Consider the following 17,865-nt stretch of genomic DNA (forward strand, 5'->3'; position numbering starts at 1 on the left):
CTTTCAGTAATTCTACTTTTCGGTAAGGTCTCTTCTGATACTAGGAAAAATTGTATTTTTAGAAGACTCTACTGTCTGAATTTGTGAAAATACTTAACTTTATAGACAGCTATGACATGCGGGTTTCAAGGTCTCAGTGTTTTCAAGTTAGCCAGGTGCAGGGATGAGGAGGAGTGAGACCCGGGCATTTGACCCAGGCTGGCCAACAGGATTATTTCATACCATGAACGTCACTTTCAATATAAATTAGAAAGATTGCTGTGTAGTTTCTCTCTCCCTTGATGGTGGTGATCCAGAGAACTTCTTGGCCTGGTACCGGACCCCTGAGCCCTTCCCTTCCTCCCGAAGCCGCAGTGCTTGCAGTGTCCCACATTTGCTGTCCCTGGTGGGAGTGCACGGCTTCCTGCTGAGAGAATGGGCTAAGTACAGTCCTTGTATGTTTTATATTGGTATTGAGATCAATATTAGTTCATTAGTACTATTAATGTTAATTGTTTAGTATTATTCATAGAATAGAATCATAGAATGGTTAGAGTTGGAAGGGACCTTAAAGATCACCTAGTTTCACCCCCCTGCCCTGGGCAGGGACACCTCCCACCAGACCAGGTTGCTCAAAGCCCCATCCAGCCTGGCCTTGAACACCTCCAGGGATGGGGCAGCCACAACCGCCCTGGGCAACCTGTTCCAGTGCCTCACCACCCTCACAGTGAAAAATTTCTTCCTAATATCTAATCTAAATCTCCTCTCTTTCAGTTTGAAGCCATTACCCCTCGTCCTATCACTACATGCCCTTGTAAAAAAGTCCCCCTCCAGCTTTCTTGTAGGCGCCCTTCAGATACTAGAAGGGGCTATAAGGTCTCCCCTGAGCCTTTTCTTCTCCAGGCTGAACAACACCAACTCTCTCAGCCTGCCTTCATAGGAGAGGTGCTCCAGCCCTCGGATCATCTATTCCATTATTGTTCTATTAAATTTGTTTATATTTCAGCCCTCAGGTTTCCTTGTTTGTCCCGATTCCCCTTCCCGAGTAGGGAGGGTTCATCGGGTGATAATGTAATTGTCTGAGCGACAATAACTTGTTGAGGGTTCTTCAAGCCATAACACAGTGACAGAAGGCGCGCTCCAAGTACAGCCCATCAGTGCCTTCACCCGCGCTCCCACCCCGCGTTTCCCGCATCCCCTCTTCATCGCGGCGCCCTTCCCGCTTTTATCTGCCAGCGCTTATGGTTGCGCCGCCTTATCTTTACGGCAGGTCTGTAAATTCCTGCGGCCCGCCGGTGCCCTCCCCCACCGCAGCGCCCGCCTCCGCCCCAGCCCGCTGCACAAGACCCGCCAACACCAGCTCCAGCCCCGAGTCGCGGGGAGCGGGGAGGGCCGCGGGGCGGGCACCCAGGCAGGGGACAGGCTGACACACACACACACACACACACAAATAAAAAGCAGCCCCCTCCCGGAGAAGAAGCGGCGCCGAGGCGGCGGGGGGGCGCGGGGAGGTGCGGCTGGCACCGCCCGCCCGGTCCCGGGCCCGCCCGCCCACCCGGCCCCTCCTTCGGGGCGCTCGCTGCCGTGCTCGGGGCGCGGAAGATGGAGGACTACGGGCGATTCCTGGCGCTGCTGGGCTCGGCGCTGCTGGTCGGCTTCGTCTCGGTCGTCTTCTCCCTCGTCTGGGTCTTCCACTACCGCGAAGGGTTGAGCTGGGACGGCAGCCCGCGGGAGTTCAACTGGCACCCCGTCCTCATCATCACGGGATTCGTCTTCATCCAGGGCATCGGTGCGTCCGGGGACCGGGCCCGGGGCTGGCACGGAGCGGGCCGGGGGCGGCGGGGAGCGGGGCGGCCGGCGGCGGGTGACAGCGGGAGCCGGAGCCGTTTAGGAAAGCCAGCGCGCCCCGGGAGGGGGACAAAGAGTCCCTTGTAATAAGCCGAAACGGCTCTATGTGGGTTGGTGGTTTTTTTTTCCCCTCTGCAAGCACTTGTTTACCCTGGCCTGGGATCGCCTCGCACTTGGAGCAGCGCTTTGCGAGGTGCGTTTTCCCAGCCAGCCTGAATTTATGCGGGTTGAGAACCGAGATGCCAGAAGTGCTGCCCGAGGAAAAGTCTCTCTCTCTTTTTTTGGCTCCCTTGCTTTTGGCTCCCTCCCACGTCCCGAGAGGAGAAAGGAAAAGTTCAGTACCACTGGAGCTAGATCCAGGAACGGGGTTCGTGCCAGAGAAAATGTAGCACCAGAAGCATCGTTAAAATGCAGTTCATCAACCCAGACTTAGAGTAAATTGTTTCATAAAATATGTCTTTTAAACTCATTCTTAATTCTCTTGCCTAAATAACATCCAATGATTACAGAATCAGAGAATGATAGGGGTTGGAAGGGACCTCTGGAGATCATCTAGTCCAACCCTCCCGCCAGAGCAGGGGTTTTTTTTAATAGCATGTATGAACTTTTGATTGCGTAGACTTCAGCCTTGGACTGGCTTTTAAATGTTTCCCATTACACTTAAACCATGAGCAGTATCTTTTTTTTTTCCATCCCACACCATTAGTATGTTAGGTCTCAAGTGCCAGGGCTGTTCCTTGAGGCCAACATGAATTCTAGAGTTTCAGCTGTGTTTTTGCTGTTAGCATAATTGGCTAATTCCAGGAAAACAACTAAATTACACACACTGTAGCTGATAAACAGTATCAATTTAGGAAAGAAAAATGTGATGCTCTCAGTAATGTTTAAAAAGCAGATAATGATGGGGCACCACAGAGGTGCTTATCTAGTCTGTGAATATATTTAAACTAGAGTTAAATATTGCAAAAATAAGGTCACTGGACTGTACCTTAAGAATCCTGACATTTGGGAGGGTCAATTTATGCTAATGGCATTAAAACTAAAAATTTGACAGAACAGCTTCCAACAGTAACTTTTTATAAAGTCAGTGACAAAATTCTTGATAGTTTCAACATGAAGAGAACTAAGCAAAACATTAGTAACATGTTTTATCCACAGTTTTACCACTAACTTTTGCGGGGGAGAGGACAGGGAAGATTTTACTGTTCTGAAGTAATGAAGAACCTCTGGAGACATATAGTATAAATGTCAGCAGGAGTATTTTTTCTTCGTAACAGAAGATAAACTCAAATTTTGTCTAGGCAAACTTAGATTTTCATTTTTAATAAGCTTATTTACATCTGCTTCACCGCTGAATGGTATGCTGTATTCATCCAGCCAGAAAACTTGTCCAGCACATCCGGACATTCATTCCAGTGGAACACGTTGTTTGCATCACATGTGTGTTCGCTCTTCGGCCGGAGCCCAGCCAGAGGTTGGAATATGCAGGAGGAGTGGGTGGCTGTCTAGTTCTGGCTAGGAAGGGAATGTTGTGATTTGAACATCCTCTGCAAATTTCATTTTTTCGCTGGGAGCAGGGTGTGTTCTCAGCTTTGTGGCTTCAAGTTACAAATTGCTATTGGGCAACAAACAGTATTTTGAAGTTGTTTTACATAACGTTGCTCAATAGGAAGTGTCATTTCAGGCTATAAATAAGTGAGAAACACCTGGATGACTTCACTAAGATCTATGCTACTTACTATGACCAAACTACTGTTTTTAATATAAGCATAGACTTTTTGAAGAAAAGAGGGGGAGGTTTTCTGCAGCTTTTTCCTACGCATTTTCTTTTTTTTTTTCCTCTGAAACTCAGTTTTTCCCTGTGTCACATAGTAAGGATGTTGCTTCAAACCTTGTGTAGGTAAGGATAGGTGCAAATGGAAGTTTAACGTAGCTCAAAAAGAAAAAAAAGGGAACAGATACAAGGAATTCACTGATAACAGAGCATTGTTTGGAGAGGAAAATCCTATTTTTCATATATATATAAATATATATATGAATATATATAGGAATATATTATATCTATTACATTATATATATAAAAAATAGGACTATCCTATTTTTTTATATATATATATATATATAGTCCTATATAACAAGAAAAGCAAAGTCAGAGACTGAAGGGGTATTGTAGTAAATCAGATGAAATATCAACAGCTTAAGATCCCCCTGTGAATCTGATTCCAATTTGGTTGACAGAAGTCTGCCACTGAATTCAGAGTAATTTGGATGAGTCTGGGGAACAGGATACCTCTTTGCACACGTACAAGAAAAAGAAGTCTTTAAGTAGTTAGAAGTAGAAAGGAATAGCTCATAAATATCGTGGTTAAATTTGTGTGGAGGATTTGAAATAATAACCAAATGAACTGTTTCTTGAGTTCATTAAAGTCTATACAAAGGATAGAAGTGTTCCATTGTTGGTCTGTAGGAGGTAGAAGGGATGACTATAATAATGTGCATATTGGAAAGTAGATGTACCCTGATAAAGTGTTGGATATATCTTGTCAATCAAATGAAAAAGCTGTAGGTATGTTAATATTAATACTTACTATTTGTGGATCAGCACCTATAGGTAAATGATACCTGACAAAACACTGTCAGCGCACAGTAATTGTCCAGATGATTTTCTAGGCTTGAAGTGGGAAAAACACAGGCAATCAAAGTGTGTGTGTGTGTATTAGTGCAGCAACGTTTTTGAAAATACTAAGATAGGAAAAAAAAATGAGGAAAAAGTGAGTTTTAAGAAGGGCTTGAAGGAATAGTAGCATGATAGAATGGGTTAAATAAGTAAATAAGTAATTCTGTCTTATTTTACATGTAGAAATGTTGAACAATGACTGTAGACACAGGGCATGCTCCAAAGGAGTATTTGCATGCTAGTTCATGTTTGGCCTGCACATGATAATGTTTGGTTCTCTCCCAAAGGACTAATTAAGAAACCCACCAAGACATAATGTGGAATAAATGATTTTTGAGGATTTCCCACTATTCACCTAATAAAAGAATATTTTTTTTCTACAGAGATGTGACAATCTCTGTTGCAGACTGAGGAGCAGCATGGTGGGTTTTCGGGCTATGGAAGACTGAATAAAGAGTGAGTCAGAAGAAGAAGGGCGAGGTAGTCTTTGTCTCCCATCCTCAGATCAGTCTTCTACTGCTTATGAGTCACATGTAAACTCCATACAATAAAGTTGTAGGTTGACTCTATAAACCTTGGAAGATGCTTGCACAATTAATATTCCTCATTATATATGACTTATAAATATCATATAATTTGTATTTTAAACAGGCTTAAAAGATGAGGATGTAGCCTAACGTCAGCAGTATTATTATATTAATAAAGTATACAGTATATTAATAAAGGAATACAATAGGAATGTTACTTAAGAGTTCTTACAGAGAACAGTGAACAAAAAATCCTGGTCTGCCACATTACTGTGTGGTGTTACAGAGTCAATTAAATTTTAACTGTATGGATGAAATTACCTAGGTGGGGGAGACAATCTAACGGCTCACCGTGGCTGAAAGATTCCTACTTTTTTCCTCCACTTCTCCCTTTCAGCTTTCTCCTTGACTCAGACTTCATCTTCCTACTGGTTGTTGGTTTGTGCCAGCTCTGGTCCTTGTCAGACCCATAAACCGAATGAACTCAACTAGCAGCAAACTAACACCCACCCATCCCAAGTACAGTTTTTGCTGGAACAGAAAGTTGAATTGCCTGCACAAAGGGTCTCACAAGTGCCATAGATGGGAGAAGGGAGATGGTGGACAATATGCAAGAGCAAGGAGGAGGAGTGGAAATCTATTTTGAAGAAGGATAGTCTTTCATCTTGAAATCACATCTAAAGATAATGCTTGCCTGGAGTTACCTGACAAACATAATTACCTCTGCTTCAAACATAACAAAATATCTGTTCAAAGGAAAAATAACTAATCGCTGGAGTTTCTAACATCCAATGGGCTGAAGAATTCTCAAGAATTGGAAGGGCAAAGGACTGCAGAGCTGTAAGGATCTCATCACAGGCAGCTTGCAAAGAGGCAGCTCTCAATGAGCTTAGTTTGAGTCCCTTTGAAATCATAAATGGGCACTTGTCCATTGTGGTGTTAAAGTGGTTCCCAAAGAACCTAGTGGGAATTCAGAGCTTGTGGAAGGTAAGCGATAGGATCAGCCAAGAAGGAGCAGGAGAGGAAACAGGAGGAGTGAAGAGAACATTCCTTTCTGGCAGCTGTGAGGTGGTGCTGTGCAGTGCACTCACACAACCACGCTGTGTGCCTTCTGAGGTGGAAGGCACCTCATGAGCAATCCATGACACCTCCCTAGAGCACGTGAAGCACACGCCAGACAGAAAATACTAGAGAGCTAATTCTAGAATTTTGCTCGTACATTTGGCAAAGAACAAGTGTCCCGTGCAACATAGAAGATACTGCAAGATCACTCTGCCCTATGTGACATGATTTAAAATCAGAGCTCAAAACGGGGGTGAGACCTGAGTGAAGAAGCTGTGTCTAAGGATGCCTCGACTGTCAAATCTCTTTAAGAGTAGTAGAGATGTTGTACCTAGAGAAAGTTCTTCACAGGACTGTTTTAGCATGTCACCACTAAAAATGCTGTAACTGTGTCTGTGCTTTTAACCCAGGCTATTTTAATTTTGAAATGAAATTACACATCATGTCTGAGTCTCGAGTTTTTAAGAGCTTGCACAACTGAAAGCAGAATCTTCCTCCTCCTCTCCCCTTTGTTCCCCAGATTGTCTTTCTTTCTCCTGCTGCTCAGAAAAGCACCAGTAATGACAAAGGCAAGGGGAGGCACCCAGAACTGGAACAAAAGTGGTGATGGGGAAGTGGGATTGTGTCTTTTCACGGTGATAAACAGTCAGATCTGCTCAAGTTGCAACGTATAACTTCCTAGCCCTCACAGAAAGAGGATTAAACCGAATTGTACTATTGTACTATATGTTCTGGACTGTGGCACATAACACGCTAATGCATGGTATTGTTAACAAGTGTCCAAACCATTCGTCTGTATTCCTTGCTGCTCTATCATTCTGTTTATGGGAAACAGCCCAGAAAATTCATGGCCCAGACAGAGATCTGAGGCTGTGTGCACGAGTGACCAAGGAGTTTGATAGTGATTTTGGAAGTTAAATCAACTAGACGACAGCATCTTATGCACCAAAGGAAAATGTTATATGAAAATTTTAGCCTGGACTTGACCCTCTGAGATCAAAGACTGAAAACTGAGACCAGGACCTATGCACATCAAGTTTACTTCAAGACATACAGAGTCCAGTACTCTGCTGCACTTGGAATAAATTATTGACAATACTATGGGCCACATGGTGAGATGGAGCAAGGAGGATTTACTGGGAATATCCTCATGGGATGTTGAGGCTTGTTTGGGGCCTTTTGGCACACCTGCTTTACAAAATTAGAAAGCAGAATCAAGTCAATTAATAACAGTCTGATGCAGGCAATTATTTCAATATTAACAAGATATAAGACTATCATATACCTTTTGGGAAACTGTTGGAGGTGGTCGTAAGCTTGGTGTGCTGAATCATACCTATGTCATAGAGATTGATTACTGCCAAACCATCTTAAAACCCAGGCTTCTATCATCCTGATTTTGTAGGATTTACTATTGTTACTTTTTAAACGTAGAAAGCTGAGAACTACCTAACTGCTGTATATATTTAAATATTCTAAGGGATGCTTTCATTCCAGTATTATATTTTCATACAGTATGTAAAAGCACGCATTGACTTAAAATCTGATCGTAGTCTGGAAATTTCACTTGTGAACAGTGTTTTCTTTGTGAATTATTTAGCGCAGTACTGTATTTCCTGGCATGCATCCAAGTGAAAAAAAAAAAAAGGCAAACAGAACTTTGAAATTAATTTGTCACTTATTATTATTCATCACAACATACAGAATGAATATCCTATTTATTTTCCATAACCTATACTTTTTTGCATAAAAAGCTACGGTTATGAAGAAGGAACATGTAAAGCACATGAGAATCACTTAAGTAAATTCTTGATCTTTGCATTTATTCAGTAATGTTTTTGTTGTTTGTTGTTTGTTTTGGTTTGGTTTTTTTTCTGGTGCACATCTATTTCTTAATGTTTGGAACAGGAACTTTTTAAAAAACCTGCATATATTCTGATTCTTTTGTTTTAATAAAGCTAATTATATATAAATATTTGAAAGTAATTTCATAAGCAGAAACCTTGAATGAGGATGTGATAAATCAGATGAATGGAGGTCAGTCTTTTTGCCCAGGCAAGACATTATGGATGTGGCCATTAGCCTTTACTGGTCAAGTGATCGGGCGTCCTCATAAATATTTGTCCCCTGCTATCTGAATATACTTATGTGCTGTCACACATCCAGAATTACTACCGAGTTTGTCATCAGATGTACCTGGTGCTTCAGTGATCTACTCTGGTCTGCGTGTGTTCCCTGTGGAAAGCACCTGGGTCATGCGAAAGGAGCAGGGGACAGTTGTGGCAGGGAAGGAGCAGTGGGGACCTTGAGGAGAGAGCCTGGCGACAAGCAGCTCTAGGCTAAGTTATTCCTAAGGGCCGTCTGGAGTTAGATCACTAGAAGTTGTTGTTTTGTTCAGACTGGACAAAACACTATCTGCTAGAGTTATTAATGCAAATGTAGGCAAAACAACCTTTACATTCATCTGACAGTGTGAGAAGAGTTGTAGTTGCCAAATGCTTTTGTCTCTTTAAGAGTCAGATTATGATTCCCTTATGCTGAGTAGCATTTTTCCCATTTAAAGTAGTCCTATTAATATCAATGCAATAGATAGTCATATAGACATCTACAGAATTAGAGAATAGCGTTATCCAAAGTTGGCAAAGAGAATAAATATGAAGAAATAATCCTACACACTTTCTCAGTAGGTGGTCTTCTGGATATAAAAATTGGGCCTTATTCTTCCAATGTGACTAGCAGCGGAAAAATCAAAATCCTATGCAGAATCCCTGTTAGATCGATTTAAGGAATGAGGAAAAGACAACACCAAGTTGTTTACTGTGCTTTTTTTGAAACACACTTAAGTTTGGGGTTTTTTTTAATTAGGAAGAAATCTCCCTAAAAGCTCTATTTAAGCCTTAGTTGTATATTTGGAATATGCTATGCTATGTGTAGGAGAAAAAGGCTTTTAATAGACTTTTTTAGAGGATTAAAGGTTGGATTTTCCTGTAATTTACAATGGAACTACGTGAATGATGTATGATTATTAAAATCTGAGAGAAGTGATCCTATAAGGCATAAAATCTTGTTTCTGTTCTTTCTTCAGCTATTATTGTGTACAGGTTGCCCTGGACCTGGAAATGCAGCAAACTCCTAATGAAGTTCATACATGCTGGACTGAATACCATAGCTATGATTCTTGCAATTGTTTCTATGGTAGCCGTGTTTGAATTCCACAATGCCAGGAACATTCCTAACATGTACAGTCTGCACAGCTGGATTGGGCTGACTGCTGTTATATTTTATTCTCTCCAGGTCAGAATCTAACTGTATTTATAAACAGGTTGTAAATTTGAAGAATGTGTTGAGTAATTCAGGCACAACAGGCCCTCACTAATATACTCTTAGCTATTGGGATTCCCATTTTACATTCTGTGATTTGGCAAATTAGCATGTAAATGTGCAAATACTGGATCCTTGATTTCAAAGAAAAATGTATTTTAAAGCATTTTGTTTATTTGCTGGGATAATGGCCGTTTATTTACTACTCAGTGTTTCTAAGCTCTATAAACTGCTGAAATAAAAGCAAGGTATTTGGTTTGTTGGCAGCATATTTAAATACAATTAGAGCTTTTATTAAGGAAGTCTCCAATGAAGGAATTGTTTTTCTTTTTTTCCGGCTATCATAATTTTAAGTAGTCGCTTCTTGGCCTCAAGACTCTTGTTTATCAGCAGAACAAGAGCAGCAGGGAGCAGTGCAGATCTAAAGGATATGACATCTGAAAGAGCTACTATTTGCTAACCAGTTTTCCTGAATCAGCAAAACTTTGCTAAATGTTCATGTGCATGCTTTTAATTGCTCCTACTGTCAGCGAATTAGAGTTATCATCATCTAAAATGAGCTAACAGTATATTTTGCATTTGGCATAGAAGAAGAGCAGGCATGCCCTGACATTTAGCATACACACACAGATGTGATGTTTCTGCATATCCATTCTGAACTCCATATATTGTGTTATTACACTGTGGAAATTAATTTTGTTCCTTCAAATTGTGATTTTGAATTATTTTGCCCAAATACTAAAAAGGAAAAAATAAGACTTAATTATCTGGTGTTCAAGCACAGAAAATCCCCAGCTGAGGGATTTGGGTTCTGGACTTTTATCTTTCACTGCTCAGGCTAGGAGGTACAAGAAATAGTGCTGAAATAGAGGTTTTAACACTTAGAAAAAAGAAAGCATATTGCAGCATTGTTGAGTATATTCTTTATGGTTGAACAACAGCTAATGAATAAGAAGGAACAATGTTAAGATTTTCCTTGTCCTCATAATGCAGTTATTTCAGGGAAATCTGTGCTGCCACTACACTGAGTATCAGCATTTTTTTCTAATGGTTAAGATAAAGAATTACGAATAAGATCTTAATTCTACTTTTCGTTTTGCTACTATAAACATGATCAATGACACTTAATGCCTTGCCTATCTTATCAATAGAACTGTGGTGTTACTTCCTCCAAACTGGGATGTAAGTCTCCAGAGAGTTTATTAACTGATTGAGCACAATTGTTAAAAACCAGTAATAAAGTAGCATCTCTGTTAATAGAGAAGACACTTGGCATTTGCCAGAACTGGCATGTCAATCTCAGAACTGAAAAATTATTGAGGGGGGATGCTCACATACTACTCTACCTACAGGAACAGTAGTGTAAATATATTGTATTTAAGCCAAATGTATGTTAATACAACATAGCACAAGGACATAAATTTAAGAATAGGGCAGGAATTAAAAATGGAGACTGTCTCTTCAAAAGCAATGTCTCTGGAAAGAAGTACTCAAAGACGACATGAAGGTCAAAAGGAGTTCTCACAATGCTGTGACAACAGAAGTAAATTCTTGAATAAGAGATTATCTTAACCTCTATATATGGCATTAGTGAAACACATATGAAATACTATGGAACACATTTTTTTAAATGTAAAAAAAATTGAAAAAAGCAAAGAAAATCTGGAAAAGTAATTTGAGAGCTGGAAAAACTATCTTCCAGTGAAAGACTTAAAACGCTCCAACTGTTTAGCAGATCTAAAGAAGATTAAGAGATGACTTGATTACGGTGTATTAAAAAGCTTCCCAGGGAGAAAATACCAGGCTCTTTAATCCAGCATGGAAAGACAAAACAAGGACTAAGACTGGAAGTTAAAGCGAGATGAAATACAAATTCATGCACTATTTCTAATTTAGCAGCAGGGGTGAGTAATGGTAGAACAAACTAAAGAAGGGATGCAACATCAATACGACCGTAACTGAAACCATGTGACATGATGGGTTATCTTCCATCACAAAATTAGTGCTAATGGGAGGACTCATGTCCCCTGAATAATTTCACGCCACCCACGCAAGTCTTCACTCTGTAAATGCCAACTGATTGACATATTGAGAGACCATTGCCCTTCTAAACACATGTACTGTAATTTAACTAAAACTCTTATCAAGGTAAAATTATTTAGTCCACTCAAGTCAGAAGGTTAGACTGCCTTCTCATCTTCATTTATGTGTAAATCTGTAACAGAAGCAGAGGACAGGACTTGAAGGGACTTTAAAAATGTAGCTACTCACACCTTTAATATATTACTGAATTAGTGACACTGAAAACTTTGGTTTCCAGTACTTAGTTTGGTTGCAGTTTTAGCATTATCAATCTGTTTGGGCACTGATATTAGGTGGCATTATTTATAAAATAGTAAATGTCTGCTTCCCAGGTGCTAATCCAGAATGACTGCTTTGGTTTTAAAGGGAAACACATTCAGAAATAAAAACACCAATTCTTTTCAAATTTGTACCTGAAGACATCTCAAAATGGAATTTTTATGATGATTTTTATTCTGCTTGAGAAGTACAGTTTGTTTCCCATATAGCTTTAACTGTGTTTCTGTTTTGTGTTTAGCTCGTCTTGGGTTTCGCTGTCTTTCTGCTCCCTTTTGCTCCAGTTCCTCTCCGAGCAGCTCTCATGCCAATACATGTTTATTCAGGTCTTACCATCTTTGCAACAGTGATTGCAACAGCTCTCATGGGAATCACAGAAAAGCTTATCTTTTCCTTGTAAGTATTTTTTTTCCACTTGTTTATTAAGGTTATTCATTGCAAACAATACTTCCATTTCATAGAATAACAACCATCTAGCACTGAGACACTGGTTTGGTTTGGTTTAAAAAGACCTCCTACCTAGACTGTTGGTTTTAGACCAGAATTGTCTTTAAAACAACTGACCTTTTTTTTTCCTCTCCCTTCCAAAGGAAGAATCCTGCATATAGTGCATCCCCACCAGAGGCAACTTTTGTCAACTGTCTTGGTCTTTTGCTTGTCATATTTGGTGCCCTTATTTTGTGGATGGCAAGCAGGTCCCATTGGAAGCGCCCCCCAGAAAAGAATGCTAAAGTTCTGCAGCCCATTGGAGGGACTCCTGAAGGCACAGAAGCAGAATCCACAATGACAGATGGCAGTAATGCAGACAAATCTGACCTGAGGATCAATAGTGAAGCAGCCAGAAAGCAAAACCTCAAACTTGATGAAGCAGGCCAGCGATCAACTATGTAAAGAAAATACACAGAATAACAGTACTATTATACTGCCAAATCCCACTGATTCCTTCCAATTTAGTTATATTGATATATAAATAGGTTGGGGTTTTATTTTCAGTATGGCTTGCTCAAAGATACTCAAGTTTTCTGTACATGAATTTAAATTCCAGTATTATATTATATTATATTGGTTCATGCTCAGTCCTCATTTAAAAAATGACAGCATGAATGACATCAGATAATGGGAAAATCACATAATTGGAAAATGTTTTCCATATCACATCTTTATTTAATGCTTATATCTCTTAGAGTCATGAAAAGTTAACAAGATTGAGACTAAATTTTGCTCTGAATGATTTTGCAGGTTATGAATCAAGAGTCATGAAGTATACCAGACAGCAGAGTTTGGTTGGTCACACGTAATTTTTCTGGTAATGTTCACTTTTTTTTGAAGCCCTGATTTCTCAAGCTGATTAACCCCCTCACCAGCTACTAAATTCTATGGGATTTGAGGTAATTCAGAACTTTGCAGAGTTGCACCATTAAAATGTTTAGTCTAAAATTTTTAAATCAAAAAAGGAATGAAAGTTTGAATGAAAATTTCATTAAATGTTATGTTTCCTTTAAAAGCTTTTATGTTTTGGGGTTTTTTAGCCAAAACCTATCTGTTGACTTTTAACCAACTCTACCAAATATATCATATATCATATAGAGAAAGCATTTGGCTTTGGATTATGTACGATCATTACTGAAATCTAAGGATATTGTAAGACATCCAAATGCAGAAGTTGTCTTATTTGGAAAACTAGAGATGCACACTTAGAAAAATATGTATTGCTTAAACGAAGTCTTCCTTTTATCCCAGAAGGTAGTATTTTACTATCTTTATTTGATTGCACAGTTCTATTATTTGTGGCACTAGACCAGAAATTAGGAGGTTAGAAACAAGAGAAGACTGCTAGCAATCTCACAGAAGAAAGTAGCTCGAAGTGAGAAATGCTTCCTCCAAGAAACAGCTGAGCTTTTCTGATTTGATTAAAACACTACCTGTGAACTGAAACCAAATTTTGGTATCTCCACACTGGTGTCAAAATCATTATCGTCACAGGCATGAAAACATACTTTAGTCTATAAGCAAACTTTATAAACACTATGACTTTTTAATTTGAAATTAAAGTGCTAAATAATGCAGTTTGAGTCTCTACTGGCACTTTAATTTTATAGCTCTTCCTAGCAATGGGACTATTAATGTATTATGCTCATTCATTATTTTCACAGGTATAAACAATACTTATTTCTTACTACTATAGAAGAATAATTACAGTAGATTATTTTGATTGCACATGTCAAAAATGATGAGCCTTTCTATTATAATCTCTTGTAAAACCTGCAAGTCCAAATTTACCACTGTTCATGTGGCATTGTAGACAGTTTCAGACAGCATATAATTTCCTATTTTTTTAAAGACTACATAAATTTTTATCTTCCTCAGCTTTTAAAATGTTTAAACACATTAAACTTTAGCAAATATACAGTTTTTGTAGTTCAGTGTTGCGTTAGTACAAACAATTTTGGTCATGAGTTATTTTGGATCTTCTCTGACAAGAAGCACCTCAGTTCTTGTTATTTGATTTGTAATAACATTTAATTATTCGGTGAATGCAGTATAGAAGGCCAGCACAGTAAATTATTCAAAAAACTTTTCTGCTGTACCTTTTGGTCTTCAAGGACTACATCCCAGAGTTTTCACTTACATATGTTGGTGGATGACTGGGACACACCTAGCACTGGTGTATTGTTTCATTTGGGAAAATACCTGCTTTTAAATGCCTTAGTGTAGAATTCCGGTATGACAGCAGGAATACTATCCTATTGTGTGAGCACTCCTCCAGTCCCACTATGTGCAATGGATCGGACAGCTTTTTCTCTGTTTTTCAAGTTCCACACAATTACCTGTCTTCCCTAAAATTGTTCTGTGCAGCTTCAGTATAAAATCCAAATAGTACTGACAGCAGCTTTCTCACAGAAAAACAAGAGCACTTGTTTTACGTGACATTGGTGCTCAGCTGACACGACATGGTTATGTTATGCATCCTATTACAAATTTATATATTGAACATTAAGTAGGAAGAGGGATTTGCAGTAGCTTCTGGAGAACACTAAAACTGTCGTCTTTTCTTCTGATCTCCTTGTGTTCTGCTGAACATGGCTGCTTTTGGTGAAATCAGTAAGCATCTTACAGCTGGTGGATGCATATTTAGTCTTTGTGAGAGCTGCTGTATTGACACTTTTGAAGGATAACAGGTGAAGTAAAGAAATGAACTCAACTGCTCTAGCAATTTACTATGCTAGCTTTCTAACAGCATTTTAAGTTGGTATGTGTTGGCCTGTTAACTGTGTCTCACCCACCTGTGAAAATGAGCTCATTCAATCCTTGCAGAGTACGAAGTCATCTAATAGACGACTGTGTTTGTGTGGAAGGTATTAACTTGTCTAAGGATTGTTCTAGAAGAAACTCTAACTGTAGAGTACATTGTGAAAAAAACCCCCACAAATCCTGTGACTTTGTTTGTTACGACAGACTTGGATGTATTGAAATCAACAGCTTTTAGGTGAATGGTTCTATATGCTGGTAAAGTTACGCTGTAGTAACCAGTATGCCTTCTGTTTTTCATTTTATTCCATGTACTGCTCAAGGGTAATGATACTTGAAAAAGAATGGTGGCATTTCTTTACTTCTCTATTCTGATTATATAAAACTAATTGAAAATCAAGGATTAGCAACCTTTTGAGGGTAGTCTGCCAGACTATATTTTTATTTTTCAACTTTGAGGTTAAACGTGATAGTAGAAACTCAGTGGGAGCTGAAAGATTCCATTCTGGGAAATAATAAATAAATAAAATAAAATAAAAAAAATTAAAAAAATTCCATTCTGGGAATTATCAGTGATACCTCGTGTGTGTGAACTGTGGGCTTCTGGCTGTTTTGGCCTTTGGAAGGTCCCCGTGAGATGCGGTAGCTGTGAGCTCCTAAAACTTGCTCAACCTTGGTGTGTGCAATTCAAAACAGAAAACATGCTATAGACTTTCAGCTTCTGTTCTAAAGTGATTAAAAAGATCTTTAAGTATCCTTGCAACATATGAGGTTAGTTCAAGTGCTAAATAAAAATACATAGGACTTTGGAGAGTAACTTTCTCTGGAAAAAAAACATATTCCTAAAGCTGCTTCTCAGAGTGGCCTTCCATTAACCTTCCTTTCATGCAGCTCTTCTTACCTGTATTTATGTGTAATAGCAGCAACATGGGAAATAAAATGGTATATTTTCAACGATATAAGTGGAAGGTAGAACTCTAGCTTTTTTATCAGGGTTTTTCTGCATGTTGGAAATCTTCTACATTGTTGTCTTTACAGGGACATGACTGTAGAGCTTACATTCCAAGTTTGGATTCCTATTACAACGTAGGAAGTTACAAAACCTAACACTAAAAGTGCTATTTTTTTAAGATGCCTGAAAAAAAATAATATTTTTTTAATGTTTTTACACGCTGTCATACCGTACTGTGCACAGAAGCAGAACAGTGTTTTTTCCAACATTAATGAAACTGAGAAATGATGGTGCAAATTAAATTTTAAAATTGAATGTACAGTAATTACATGTACACTTCTTACTACATGTAATCAAGAGGTTTGCATATGAAATTGTAAATATGGATTACTTGTTTACATGGATATTTTATTGAGAGAACTAAAAGATATTGCCAAATATTTTCTATTTCAGAAGACTCTGTTTCTATTTCCTCCGTTTCTAACTGTCCACAAGAACTTAAAGAATTATTTTATTGTTTTGTTACTCGCGATACTTATCTGTAGATGAAAGCAAATGTTTAATTACAATGTCTATTTTCCTTATTCTTTTTTTGTATCTTAATAAAAATGATTTTTCAAGCTTATGATGCCACTCAGTTCAAATTTATATTTTGGTACTAAAATACAACTTATGGTACTAAAATACAAATCTGGCAAAAGATCAAATTGTTCCTGTGATTGCTTTTTGAAAACAGACAGGAGGATAGTTGTACAAAATTTCTTAAATATTTCTTAATTCCAAGTATTCCTGATGATCTTCCTAATGAAATTTATATAATCTGTAGGGTTTGAAGGATAATCAGTATATAATAGAAAGTGAAGGAATTCACTGTATAAAGAAAGAAACTGTATTCCACCTTCTGATCATAATAGAAATTCCCCATAACAGTTGCTAGAGGGGAAAAAAACCCCAAACTATCCTCAATCATGAGACTGCCATAGCAAATAAGGGAACATCATAAATTCTGATATACGACGGTCACGTAATGCACTGTAAGATCCAAATACACTCAGATAAGTAACAGTAAAACTGAACACAGAGCGAAAGTTTTGACCCCATGGAATCTTCTGACCCAGATTTAACATCTGCACATCAAGACAGTCATCAATAGGTTATTGATCATAAAATGCTATGATCAAAAATGCTAAAATCATCGGTATGGGCATCTTTAACAAGTAAGAATTAAGGTATGTTCTTAAGCTTAGTAAGATTAATTGAAAAGTCTTCTAAAAGTGTAAAGCATAAACTGATTATTCCTGAATATCATACAGCTGTTGGCTAAAACTTTCCAACATCAGCATCATGATGTTGTAAGTAAAGAGTAAAAAATACTGTTACAATCATCAGTATAGCAGAAAACTTGCTGTATTCAAACCTGACAATTCCTTATTTCTTACAACTTCTCTTAATTGTCTCCTGTAGGCCGGATTTTTTTGGGGAAGTTCTGGTAAAATAGTCCATATTTTTAAAATACACTGATTACTACAAAATTCAATAAAAGCTCAATTGTATTCACATTTGAAAGAGGGAAGTCAAAATTTTGGCAGGAGGACTGCATTTGTGTGAAGTGTTTTTTGTAAGTAGTTGATGGAACCCTTCTAACTTATGTACAGATTCTTGATTGTGTTATGGTATGAGCAACACTTTTGATGTCTGTAAGAATAGTGGGAGGAGGTAATGAAGGGTAAATTACTACAGAGGAAGAGACTGAAGTCCAGGTCAAAAAAATGGATGACAACAATTCCAAGCGATGTGGCTAACAGAAGAGAGGAGCTAAAGTTGAGAAAATCCAGTTACTACTGTACACATATCAGAACTTTTTGTTGTAACAAAAATGACAAGGCCACAGC

General features: G+C 38.6%; 1 protein-coding gene across 1 annotated transcript; it reads left to right on the forward strand.

The window, feature by feature from the left end:
* The first annotated feature begins 1,332 nt into the window (after positions 1-1,332).
* Positions 1,333-16,579, forward strand: LOC134518813 (plasma membrane ascorbate-dependent reductase CYBRD1). The gene is made up of 4 exons (XM_063342040.1): positions 1,333-1,768; positions 9,179-9,387; positions 12,014-12,168; positions 12,363-16,579. Exons 1-4 carry the CDS (start codon positions 1,582-1,584, stop codon positions 12,661-12,663), a joined length of 852 nt encoding a protein of 283 aa, XP_063198110.1. The 5' UTR covers positions 1,333-1,581; the 3' UTR covers positions 12,664-16,579.
* The last annotated feature ends 1,286 nt before the right edge of the window (positions 16,580-17,865 follow it).

The sequence above is a fragment of the Chroicocephalus ridibundus genome, chromosome 7 (genome assembly GCF_963924245.1).
Source record: "Chroicocephalus ridibundus chromosome 7, bChrRid1.1, whole genome shotgun sequence".
In the NCBI taxonomy this organism is placed as follows: domain Eukaryota; kingdom Metazoa; phylum Chordata; class Aves; order Charadriiformes; family Laridae; genus Chroicocephalus; species Chroicocephalus ridibundus.